At 42.8% G+C, this 13,277-nt stretch overlaps 1 protein-coding gene across 4 annotated transcripts in view; it reads left to right on the forward strand.

The window, feature by feature from the left end:
* The window catches only part of nrxn1a (neurexin 1a), a 52,723-nt gene that overhangs the window by 36,728 nt on the left and 2,718 nt on the right, over positions 1 to 13,277 (forward strand). For 3 of the 4 annotated variants that reach the window (XM_061094842.1, XM_061094840.1, XM_061094841.1), the window contains 9 exons: positions 494 to 616; positions 984 to 1,365; positions 1,709 to 1,899; positions 2,761 to 2,934; positions 4,119 to 4,238; positions 5,050 to 5,231; positions 7,092 to 7,263; positions 8,189 to 8,278; positions 9,343 to 9,662. In XM_061094842.1, the coding sequence (XP_060950825.1) occupies positions 494 to 616; positions 984 to 1,365; positions 1,709 to 1,899; positions 2,761 to 2,934; positions 4,119 to 4,238; positions 5,050 to 5,231; positions 7,092 to 7,263; positions 8,189 to 8,278; positions 9,343 to 9,662 (1,754 nt within the window). Of the gene's footprint in view, positions 1 to 493; positions 617 to 983; positions 1,366 to 1,708; positions 1,900 to 2,760; positions 2,935 to 3,240; positions 3,268 to 4,118; positions 4,239 to 5,049; positions 5,232 to 7,091; positions 7,264 to 8,188; positions 8,279 to 9,342; positions 9,669 to 13,277 lie in introns of all 4 variants that reach the window. The other variant, XM_061094839.1, reaches the window with a different exon arrangement.

Consider the following 13,277-nt stretch of genomic DNA (forward strand, 5'->3'; position numbering starts at 1 on the left):
AGTTTGACAGTCAAGGGGTTGCAAATCTGGCATCTGTGTGCTTGTGGGTAGGAGGTGGTCATCATGGCGGTGTTATCTGTCCACAGATGGATTAGCTCAGTGTGGGCCTGTTGTGACTCCATGTTAGGCACCCGTGGCCTCCACATATTTAAATCTGTCTGTCTGTCAGTCTGTGCCTCATCATTTATATCGCTGGCCTATCTGCAAACAGACGTGTCTGTGTATCTGTGGAGAGAGTGTGTTGACATGTAGGTGTTTGTCTCCCCCCGGATATGTATGGTTCCTCATTCCCTTTACTCCTATTTCCCTCCATTTCCTCACTTCCTGTCCTTGAATTTGAATTCCGCCTGCCTGGTTCTCTGCTTCTCCTCCTTCTTCTCGTCTTCTCTTTCTATCTCTGTCTCTCTACATCTCTATCTCTTCTCTCTCTCTTTCTCTCTTTCTCTCTCCACCTCTCTGTGCATATGTTAATGGTACTCTGGGCTATGTGTAGGTAAAGGCCCAGAGACCATCTTTGCGGGGTCAAGCCTCAATGATAATGAGTGGCACACGGTGAGGGTAGTCCGGCGTGGCAAGGGACTCAAACTCACCGTAGATGACCTGCAGCCTGTTGAAGGTAATCACAGCAGCTTAACTGAAAGCTTCTCACCATAAATTACTCTCTACACTTTTTTTTAGGTCTTAGAATCTGTGTGTTGTTTTATATGAGAAAGTGCTGTGACACAAAAATTTAAAGTTTTATTTCTTTTTTAGAGAACATCTGTATGTGTGTATGGGAAAATAATCATTCTGAATTGTGATAGATCCCGTATTTACATTATTAATTGTATTAGTGTGTTGCATCTGTTAGAATCAGTCTGTCACTGTTAGTTACAGAGTTGAAAGAAGAATTCGGATTAGTATTAATTTTGCTATTGAACAGTTCCACTTGAAACCCAACTTTCCGTAGTATCTCACTTTTGAAGTTTACCCCCCGCAACCAGGTCAGATGGCGGGCGACCACACCCAACTGGAGTTCCACAATGTGGAGACGGGCATTGTGACAGAGAAGCGCTTCATTCCCGCCGTGCCCTCCAATTTCATCGGCCACCTTCAGGGCCTGACGCTGAACGGCATGCCCTACATCGACCTGTGCAAGAACGGCGACATCGACTACTGTGAGCTCAACGCCGTTATCGGCTACAAGAGCATCGTGGCCGACCCTGTCACCTTCCGGTCGCGCTCCAGCTTCGTCACGCTGCCCACGCTGCAGGCCTACTACTCTATGCATCTCTTCATGCAGTTCAAGACCACGTCGCCCGACGGCCTTGTTCTCTACAACAGAGGAGATGGCAACGACTTCATAGTGATAGAGCTGGTTAAAGGGTGAGCTGAACAGTGCAGTGTGTAGACTCCCTATCACATGAGTCAGTACAATGTCTTCACTTCATCTATAAAAACAATAAAATTAACAATTAATGAATAAAAGGCCAAATTATTTTTAGCACTAATTATAATAATTATAAATATTTTTAAGTCAACATTCCCCATGATTAATAAAATCATAAGAGTGAAATATCAGATATGAAACATGCTCAACTCTTTCTCTATTCTAACAATTGTGCTTTTGCAAAACGGACGATAACGCCCTGAAGTGTATGACCCTGTGTTGCTCTTCATCATGAATGTGATTAATTGGCCTTTTCTCTTTTCCTTGTTTACTCTCTAGCTACCTACATTACATTTCTGACCTGGGCAATGGGGCACACCTGATTAAGGGCAACTCCAACAGTCCTCTCAATGACAACCACTGGCACAACGTTCACATATCCCGAGACACTAACAATCTCCACACGGTCAAGATTGACACAAAAGTCACCACGCAGACCACCATGGGGGCCAAGAACCTCGACCTGAAGGGTATGCACAAAAACACAAGCAGGGACCTCAATCAAGGTAGCTTATGTGAGAGGTTTTGATACACACAGTTGATAATACGTTCCCTCATAGTATACACTTACTGTAAACTGCTCTATAGGAATTTTCCTGGCTGTGAGGTCATTATTTTGTAGTGCTCCCTGAATCTTTATACCCTTATATAGTAGGCTCATTAAATCTCACAATCCATAGTGAAAAGTAGTGAGTAACACTGCTCTCTGAATGAAAGAAAAATAAACAACAGATAAGAGCAGAGAGATTCGTATGAATAAAAAACATCTTAATTAAAAGGAATCAATTAAAAGCCTTAGATGTGACTGAATAGACACAGCAGCAAACAAAATAGCCTTGAATCAAAAGAACAGAAAGTTGTAGCAGGCAGTAAATATTGTTTCCACTTATTCAGAATATGCTCAGTATAATATGGACCAACCATTGACTGATGATACCGACTAATATTGATGTGGCATCTTTTAATTGTGCGACAACGAGGATGCATTTATCGATGCAGGAAAATTGCGGAGAAGCTGAGATTGCCGTCAACATATTTAGTACACAAATATGAGTCTATTGACAATTCCTTAAATCAAATGGTCAGTCGAAACATGAATGGACGACAGAATCATTTGTAATTTATGAAGCAAAAATGCATAACTTTCTATGGTTCTCGCTTTAAAAATTTGACTATTCATCTTTTCTCAGTTTTATAAAGGCCACTTGTATTTAGACAGACTTTTCCACTCTATTTCAACCCTTAGAATTGTCTTACTGATGATGACGGCAGAAAATAAAGCATTATGATTGGTTAACGAGGCTGCTATTCATTGTGTTGCACCTCCACAGGTGACCTGTACATTGGGGGCGTCTCCAAAGAAATGTACCGGGACCTGCCCAAGCTGGTCCACTCCCGTGAGGGTTTCCAGGGTTGCCTGGCAACAGTGGATCTAAACGGCCGGCTCCCTGACCTTTTGGCTGATGCCTTAGCAACCATGGGACAAGTGGAGAGAGGCTGTGAAGGTGAGGTGCAAACACACAAACCAACACACCAGTAGTTGTGTCCAGGTCCCACCTCCTTTGTTGCTTTTTTTTCCTTTCACTTGTCATTGAACTCATTTGCTCTCTGTTATCAAGATAACCCACTAACCCAGCTCTTGCTCTGTTAAATGTAAATTTGACTCTTTCTTTTCATCTCCTCCTCTCTGTTCCTGCACATTGAACTTTCTCTCTCTGCTCCACTCTTTCAGCAGTTCACAAGCATCTGTGTGCATTGACTAACCATCTAACTTAATTTGCTTGTTTGCTTTTTTATTTGGCTGACAAAAGTAACATTGATGAAAGCTGACTTGCAAGGTATATTGCTTTGTGTGAGCACTTGAGACGTGTGTGTGTGTACGAGTGGGAAAATGTGTGTGTGTGTGTGCGCGTGTGTATGTATGTGTATGTATGTGTGTGTGTGTGCGTTTGGGTGGGTGCGTGCGTGCGTTGAAACTACCCAGTGGTGTCCAGTGTTGTGCGGATCCAAGAGATCCAGAGTCAAAGGTCAGAGGTGACCTGTCCTCTCCTAGTGATTTCATCACAGTAGTAACATCACCACCGCTTGACTTGAGTTGACCACAGCTCCACTACCCGGGTTGCCTAGCAGCATGCTGTCTAACCCTCTCCTACTGACTCTGCACATAAACTTCAATACTCTTAATTGGGAATCATTTCACACCCTCCCCTCCGTGCCTCGTGTTAGAAGTGCAGTGAAGGAGATCTAGCACGAGGCAGGGAGAGAACAGTGACGGACGTCGGAAGAAAGAGTATTGAGATGAAGGCCTTTAAACATAACTGCCCTCTTATGTTTAACTCCTCCTCCTGTCCTCGCCCCACTCATCTAGTCTCACCACATGCATGCTTTAAACATTTAGTTATTTTCACCTAGTAACACAGTTTAGTTTTAGTCAATCCAATAGTATCCTCCTGTAAATGTAAGAATGGGAGCCTATCCACATTATCCTCTCATCTCACATTAATTTCTACCAATGCTACTCATCAAAGCGCTATTGCAGTTCAACAGCTATTTCGAACTGCAAAAATAACCACACTGTACTGTCAAACTACTGTGAACACACTGGGCTCCTGACAAACCAAAGAAAGTATATGTGTTCATCCTCTCCTAACTTGTGCACCCTCCAACCCCACCACGTCTCTCACTGCAGGTCCCAGCACTACCTGTCAGGAGGACTCTTGCTCAAATCAGGGAGTTTGTTTGCAGCAGTGGGAGGGCTTCTCCTGTGACTGCAGCATGACTTCGTATGCCGGGCCACTATGCAATGATGGTGAGTCCTTGATTTTTATTCTGTTTTCAGTCTCACACCAGGGTGGATAACAGGTCATAGGAGCTTTTCATGGTGAAGACAGATGAAAGTACAAGATGTGCATTTTCATGTGTAACGGTTCACGTCTTTGTAGATGCTATGTGCACAATTTATTTTTCCCAATACACTCTGTCAAACCCTTAACGTCTTGAACTTGTAAAACACACACAATCAGACATTAACCCTGGTGTAGAGGTAAAGGTGTAAAACTGCTGCAGTTTGATGGTTTGAATTGAAGCATTTTCTTGTGCATTTTATCAGAGCCGCCACGTGAGGGCACTGTCAACTGGTGATTCTCAAGTGGCAAAGAACAAATACTACAGTACCTGTTCAATGTCTAGTTTGTGTTTTCTCATCTCGTCTCTTTTTTTTTTGCAATGTTTAATAATTCAATCTTCCTGCTTTAGACCCTAAATACTCCTCAGCAGCCACACAAGCGAGATACATGATGTAGGAACCCAATGGGTCAAATAATTGTACGAGTTGTTATTTGTATGAGTCAATTATTGCAGCCTGCGGTAATGTTGAGAAGCACTTTGGGAAATACAGATTTTTTTTTTCGGAGGAGGAATGAGCAGAATGCGGAGGACCAGTCATCTCTGACATTTAAGAGTTTTCATGATTATTTTTCAATATGCCCCTTGTGTATTCAACATTTCGAAAAAAAATGGACAGAGGTACCATCTGCAGTATGGAACCTCTGATGATAGATAGCACTGTTTATGGCATATAGACGTGCTTGCTATTAACATTTTTTATCTGTGTGGACCAGCTGGGACCACTTACATCTTTGGGCGCGATGGAGGCGTCGTGGTTTATACATGGCCCCCGAATGAACGTCCCAGCACCAGGGCCGACCGACTCGCACTCGGCTTTAGCACCCAACAGAAACACGCCATCCTGCTCCGGGTGGACAGCGCGTCCGGCCTGGGAGACTACCTTCAGCTGCAGATAGTAAGTGCAAGTGATTTCTTCATTTTAGTTACTTGGACATTTTGGTCTTTCTTGTATCTTGAAATACACTGGGTCTGTCCCCCATACACACTCATGTTGTAAAGGCTTGCTGAAAAAGGCTAACAGCAAGTACAATTAATTCACACTGAATGCACATCCTGATCCCACTTCAGGGGGAGTGATATTCCACAGTTCCCCACAGAGGACCTTAAATCTGTTTCATGATTTATTGTCATATTTGTCTGTCCAGTAGGTAGATTTGATCATTTTCACCAGGGAGGATGGTAAAAGAAAAACTCAACAGTGCACTGACAGATTTTCACCAATCTTAGGGATATTACTTGGGGGAGTATCTCCAAAATGAATGTGCACAGCAAAAGAGATATCTAACAAGTTTATGCTGAATCCTGCCTGCCTGCAGAGGACCATCAAACACCTTTATGGATGTTTTAACGGCCTCTGACATGGTGTGGGAGAGAGGGAGGGAGGCAAAGAGCACTGTCCTGCGCATTTCGATGCCATCCAGTTTTCAATTTTTTAAAAGAAACTGCGCATCCTGCGATTTAGTTAGCAGCACTAACTAGTGGATGCTCGCCTGCACACATACATTCTCTGTGATGGCAGGAATGACAAGTTATTAAGGGTAATACATTAGGAATTATTTTGGTTTAAAGAAGATGGTATCTGCTCTCATCCTCCTAAAAACTGTCTTATTGTAATTTATTCAATAGACCTTTTTTCCAGATTTCCCATCTTCAGTGTGGAAATGAATCAAAATGATTAATATCATAAAGAGATCTGTGTAACACTTAAATGACTTCCCCTACTTCATGCTACCAGTGGGTTTTAGGTTACTGACTGAGATGATTTTAACAAACGCTGTGTGTGACAGAGTGCCGCATCCTTTCCTGCTCCAGGGTGAAGTTGTTAAGTACCATAAGTTGCAGCTAATGAGGCTAACCTTCTTTTTGCACCAGCTCTTTCTCATCTGCTACCGCCCCCAGCTGCATTTCTGCAACATTATGCCACTGTTTTGTTTCTCTTACTGCTGCTGGTGGAACAGTGCCAATTCACAAAATATTGAGACCTCTTCACTTTCACATTCTTTTAAGCTATAGCATTATGCTCAGATAAAAACATGTTTTTCTTTACGATAAATTTACACTCTGTCCCATAATGACAAACCGAGTATCACATTGACATCAGTATTCGTTCCCTTTGCTTTGAGACACAAAATTTGGCTCAAGTGTCTCCCATTTCTTTTGATCTTCTTTGAAATATTTCTAAGGCTTGATCGGAGTCGGCCTTTGGTGAACTCAATTGATTGGACTAGATTTGGAAAAGCACATACTCGTCTATATCTGTCTGAGGTAAAAACCGAGCAATGAGGTTAAAGGAGCTGCAGAACTCAGAGACAGGATTGTGTCGAGGCACAAGAAAACTCTCCGCTGCATTGAAACCTTCCAAGTGCACAGTGGCCTCCATTATTCTTAAATGCAGGAAGTGTGTCTTCTAAGTCCAAGCCTGGGGCTTAGAAGTGAGCGAGAGAAGCAGAGAGAAATATCTATTTTTCAATCATCAGGCTGCAACATGAAAAAATGTGAAAACAATTATTAAGAATTCATTTTATAATGCCCCCACCGTAAGAAATAAATCTTCATATCTGCTTTGATTCATTTTTAAGTTATCCCTGAGCTCATTTGACGTCTTGCAAGTGTTGGACATATCCATTACCTCTTTTACGAGAGAGATCTAAGAGCATAAAGTCGTTAATGCGAAACCACCAACAAGGGAAACACACAATGCCGTCGCTTATTAAAAACAATTACATTCCTCATGAAGAATTTTCCTCCTTCTCAGGACAAAGGCAACATTAGAGTAGTGTTCAATGTCGGCACCGACGACATCAACATCGAGGAGAGCTCCAAGTTCGTCAACGATGGGAAGTACCACATAATCCGCTTCACCCGCAGCGGAGGCAATGCAACCCTCCAGCTGGACGACCTGCCGGTGATAGAGCGCTATCCATCAGGTAGGCCCTGCCCCCCCCACACACACAGAAGCCCGATCCACAGACCCACTGCAGAGGTGCCTGTCCTGGGGCAGAGCTGACTACACCTTAGTCCACATCAACCCAGCTCCTGATTGATGAGACTTATAACTGCAGCTTTGTTTTATGTTATTTTGTCTGAAATGAAATATGTGTGATCTGATATGAACCATGACTTTTTAAACCATAAAATGAATTTTTATTAAGATAGCCTGTACACTAGCCAGCTATGTCATGTTAGGCCTGTTAAATAGTGTTAAAGGTAATTTATGAAAATATTCAATTAAGGTGTCAGTTGTTTTTCTCACCATAAAAGAAAATAATAACAGTTGGTGCATTCTGGACAAATAATAATTTAAAATCATGTCATATTTTTGAGTTAAATGTTTAACTAGAGAGAAAAAAATAAGAAAAAATGAAAAAAGTGTATTTTGTTGAACATAGACATTGTTTTTTATATTTGTTGGTTTTTATATTTAAAGTGGTAATCTTAGGTAGTCTTTAACACAACGAGGTCCATGCTTTAGGTAGCTGATAGTTAAAATGATAAATGCCAGTTGTTGTGAGGTGTGTGTGAGGTCTCTTCCTGTATGTAACTCTAAACTCAGTCAGTCATATAGGCAGTATGTGGCAGCTGTAACTTTATTTACCTGTGCTCTTGCAGATGTTAACCCCTGACATGTCTCTTTAAATTAAACCCAATGAACAGAGAGTAAGAGTCCGCTCACTGGAACCATAGTGAATTCAGCTCCTCTTCTCGCAGCACACCAAGCTTAACTTAATGCAGTGACATACTAATGATGAGCAGACCATTACTTTCTTTTCATTGCTGTTCTTTTTGTATCCAGCTCCTGTACCACGTTTGGATGTGCGTAATTACTACTGTGTTTTCATCTCTAAATTAAAGGCAACATTGATAACGAGCGCCTGGCCATCGCCAGACAGCGAATCCCCTATCGGCTCGGTCGAGTAGTTGACGATTGGCTACTCGACAAAGGTAAAAACCCTGATTAAAATTCCTTAAAACTTTGAGCTTAAAATAGAATATGAAGACAGTTGACTATATTATATTGTGCACCATCAACTAACATCTAAAATCTAAATCCATAACTAAGTATTTAAAAGTTGGACAGCTGTAGTGTGTAATACTGTGTAAACTGTAGTGCCTGTGAACGTATCTTGTTAATGTGTATCTGATAATATCAGGTTAAAGGGACAATGGAGAGATTTAAATGTGAATAAATCAGAAAATAGAAAAGAAGTACTGATAAAAGATGCTTTATTAAGACTGGTAAAAAAAAATCTGTTTATAATCAAATTGTCAACAATAAAGCATTTACTAAAAAATTGTTTGTAATCAAAGTAAAGTAAACGCAAAGTATTGTGACATGTAAGAATTATGTAAATTTGAAAAGACTAATAGAACAATGCTTTTATTTTGAAAAAATGTAAAAGTTTTCCTCCTAAACTTCAGCAGATCTTAAATTAGCCTCTAGTCCCTTTAACAATGAGCAGTGCTAGAGCTTATAACCTGTGCATGCTTCATAGGGCTGTTACAACAGTTCTCTAGATCTCTATCTCTGTCTGCCTGTCTGTTGCTCCTTCAAATACAATGTCGTGCCGTACAGCCATCACCATAGCAACCATCTGCCAGCCCCATCTTCTCTGGGCCCTGTGACTCCTCTCATCTGCTGCCTCTTCCTCCTTCTGTTCTTTGCCTTTTCATCCTCCTCCTCCTCCTCGACTTCTCAGTCTCCTCGCTCCCCTCCTCCTCTCCTTCTTCTCCCTCTTCTCTTGTTTTCTGTTCTCACTCTTTTATCGCTTTTTTTTCCTCTCAGTCTCAAACCTCTTCACGGTTCTCCACGGCTTCGATTTGCTCTGTCATGCTTAATCTATCCCATCCTCTTACCATGGCTTGGGGTTGGTGGATTGTGTAACACTCAAACACTCTTGTGTGTGTATGTATGCACGTATGTGACCACTGGTATGTATGTGTGTGTGACTGTATTTGCGTGCGTCTGTCCACCTTTCTTCCTGGTGTGCTTGTGTGCGGGCATGTAGGTCGCCAGCTGACCATCTTCAACAGCCAGACGACGGTGCGTGTGGGTGGAGGTGGAGGTGAGCGAAGTGCAGGCATGTTCCAGGGCCAGTTGTCCGGCCTCTACTACAACGGCCTCCGCATCCTCAACTTGGCTGCTGAGGGTCATGCTCACATCAGAGTGGATGGCAGCGCCCGATTGGTTGGCGACATGCCATCCTCCTCCATCACCCCGCAGTCCAGTGCCGCAGCTGGGGGCAACCGCTCTGACTCCGCCCCCTCCATAAGCGACATCACAACGACCACGGCCACCAACCGCAAACAAGGGGGCGCCACACAGCAGGTCAGAGCCTTATCACAACCATTTTAATAAACTTTTCTGTGGCTGCTTGTCACAAATGATATCAAAACATCCTCTCCCATCATCCTTCAGTGAGACAATGGGTAAATGAAACGCGCTAATTTGCTTTGACAAGTTGCTCATCAAACTCGGTAAGAGGATTAGCAAGAACACGGCCAACAATCACAGACAGGACAGCAAGATACTGCATGTCTGGATTGTTTTGAACTTAAGGCAAGGGTAGATTGTATTTTGTTGCATTTTTTACACACTTTGTGATTATGGAAATAGTTTAAAATAAAGAGTATTTCAGGAGCTAAGCACACAGTGGATAATGTTGGCCGCATCGAAATTCAGTCAAAGGCACAACAGAAATTTATTTATTTATTGGGTTTTTTTCAGGATTTTTAAATTTGACTTAGTAGAAAAAGATTTGAGATGATATGCACCAATGGTCAGCAGGCACACTGGAATAATAGATGTTGTAATTACAGAAATAATGTTAGACTGCTAGGCCACCAGGATGCTGTAAAATGTAACCACTGAAACCACCTATTTGAGTGGTATATTATGATAATACAAAATACAAATAAATACATATATAAATATATATATATATATATATACAAATAATTAAATACCATAAAAATAATCTGATGTAAAATGCATTTAACCTTTCTCTGATGTTTTGGTTTTATTATTGTGTTATGTGTTTTGGGGCTTTCTGATGAGAGACAAATTGAACTTTATTTGATTTGCCGTGAAACATAATTTTTTTTACCGAATTCGTTCTCCAACATGCAGAGCATATGTGCGCTTACCATGTTCTGACTGGTCAACATGAACCTGTCGAACAGGTAAAAAAAAACTTATCTCAATAGAAGAACTTTTCTGCTGCAGCGCATCCACGTGAAAGGAGCAAATTGTCGTCTAAGTGGTCCCTACCCACTAAATTACAGGAGGAAAAATGTTTGTGTTAATGGAGGCTGTAATAGCTTTTCCCATAATATGCATCTAGTAAACTGATGCAAATGGGAGTCAACAATAGAAACAAATAACCGTTATTGAGGAATATTTAAAGTGGATGTAACTGCAGAGTCGATTGTAATGTCAGAGGATACATTATCAGCAGGTACACCACAGACTCTTTTGCTCTATTATTCAGATCACTACTGAGATGTTGTCAGGCTCTCTGTGGGCGTCTGTGTGTTCTGCAGTTCTTCTTCTGTGTTATAAAACCGCCTGCCTGCCGCACTGAAGATTTTTTTTTTTTCCCAGTGATACAAGTTGCCATGGAGATAGTGAGCCCCACTATCCGTTGCTTGCTTTTTCTCGCCCATCCTGACTCCCATAGAGAATGACTCCTCTGGGTATAAACCGCCAGCTGTTTCAGACATAAATAATAGAGCGCAGAGCTGTGAGCTAAGCCTCAGGCATCAATAATGGAGATGAGGGCTTGATGGATAGCACTGCAGAGTGACAGCGTTGTCACTTGGGCTTGTTTTCACACCTCTGCTCTCTATCCCCCCCTGTGCTTGTATACTCTATGTGGTTTTAAACGGGACTATTCCTGCTCCTATGATATGCCAATGTCAGTGCTAAATATGGGATTGGAGTTGAGCAGCGGAGTCGATAGCGCTGTATGAGAACTAGGTCAGAGCCACTACATGCTCGACATACTGCGGTGTCTTTATGTGTGTGTGTGTGTTTGTTTGTTTGTCCGTCAGTGTGAGCAGAATAACTCCTGCTGGCCTCAAAACTCTGCTTTGTCTTGTTTAAGAAGAATCTACAGCCTCTTCATTGAGGCTGCCTAGTGTTGCCTAGCAACCAACCTGGCCTTATCCAGTGCACACATTCAATGTGGAGACGAACCTGAATGCACACACACAAAGCACTCAGGTGTATTGTGAAAAATAGGCTTGTATTGCAGAATATTGCATCAGAGGAGGGGCAGCGATGTCTTCCAAAGGTGCTGCGGTTACAAGCAATGCATCGATTTCATGCACACACATACGCACAATCACACACTCACACACACAGCCCCACCAGGTTAGGGTGCATGTTGAAGTGGGTCTGCCTGAGTCGCCTCATGGGTTTACAGCTACCGTCAGTGCTTTGTTCAGTAAGAATGTGTTATGTGCCTCCTTCTGGAGTCCACAGTTTATTGATTTGGGTGTATGTGTGTGTGTTGAAAAGTGGATTAATAATGCATCACAGCTGAGCACCGGCAAGGAGAAGAGAAGGAGAGATTGTGTGAGAGTCTGTGAGTGTTTATGCTAGAGGCTGCTCTGACTCACAGAGCTCAAAGTTGGTGTCTGATGTTTGGTTGCTTGTTTTTGTGTGTGCATGTGTGTTTGTGCTCATGTGTGTGAGTGTACCTGTGTTTGATGGGAAGACCGATAAAAGAAACCTGAGACCCAAAGCGGCCCCCTATTGGCTATCGGGAATCACCTGACCAAAGCCCTGAACACCTACATCTCATTCGCTCCCACACCCCCCTCCCTGTCTGTTTTTTTTTTTCTTGCCACCTTTTTTCCTCTCTCCATATCTTTCAAATCCTTTTTCTCCCTCTTGCTCCTCTTTTTCTATCCATCTTCTGAAGATACTTCCACCCTCCTCCCTTTGCTCACTTTTATCGCTTTTCCTCTCCTCTCCTTTGCTCTCTCTCCCTCCTTATCTTTCCATATTTACCCATCACCCTCCCCCCTCTCTCTCTCTCTTCTCTCCCTCCCTCCCTCCCTGCCTCCCTCCCTCGCTGTGTGGTTGAGCTCCAGTGATAGGCTGCTAATGCAGGCAGAGTATGAGTCTATCTCACCATCTGCAGTAGTGGAGCTAGCTTCTGTCCTCCCTCGTCAGGATCTCTTCATCAGCCTGCCAACTTCAGCCTGATCCGGTGTGCGCTCGTGTGTCTGTGCAGAAAGTGGAAATAGACCAATGGAGCACGTTTGGTTCTCGTAGAGCGGGTGTGTGTACCTGTGTGAGTGACTTCCAGTTGTGAAAGTTGCAGACAAGCTGTTGAATCTTCCGTGCGAGTGTGTGAGGACATAGTGCAGCCACCATGTGTGAACTAGGCAGTCAGGGAGGCGTGGACGGTCGTTGGCACTGTTCGGCTGCTCAGGTAGAGATTTTGCTCTTTCGGCATGCAGAAATCTTTGTCTCTTCCTTTCTCCTCTCTTCTGTATCTCTTTTCCCTCCTCCTATCGTCGTGCATCATTATGTCAGGAGTCTGTATTGATAAGATGGGGACAAAGAGGGAGGGAGGTGGGAGGGGCGGAGGCTTCTCGGACACGGTTTTTAGCACATCTTCTAAAAACTTTTGTGACTTATTGATGTTATTTAAGTTGCCTTTAGATTTCCTATTGTCCCTTGTCTCCCAAGTGATAGTTGGATCAATACTCCAATTGACGCCTTCCTGTTTGAACGGGGTGGTCAGCTGATGGGGTGATGTCACAGATCAGAGGGAGGGATCTCATTAAATATTAGCTCTCTGCTTTTGTTTTAGCGTAAATCGGGATTCAAAACAGGTGCCTGTGGAGGGCACATATAGGTGTCTTTGGATCGATAACCAACACGGTGGCTTGACGTTGATCGGTGACAGATGTCAGGGGTTATGTGTTT

This window comes from Limanda limanda, chromosome 21, assembly GCF_963576545.1.
Source record: "Limanda limanda chromosome 21, fLimLim1.1, whole genome shotgun sequence".
NCBI lineage: Eukaryota > Metazoa > Chordata > Actinopteri > Pleuronectiformes > Pleuronectidae > Limanda > Limanda limanda.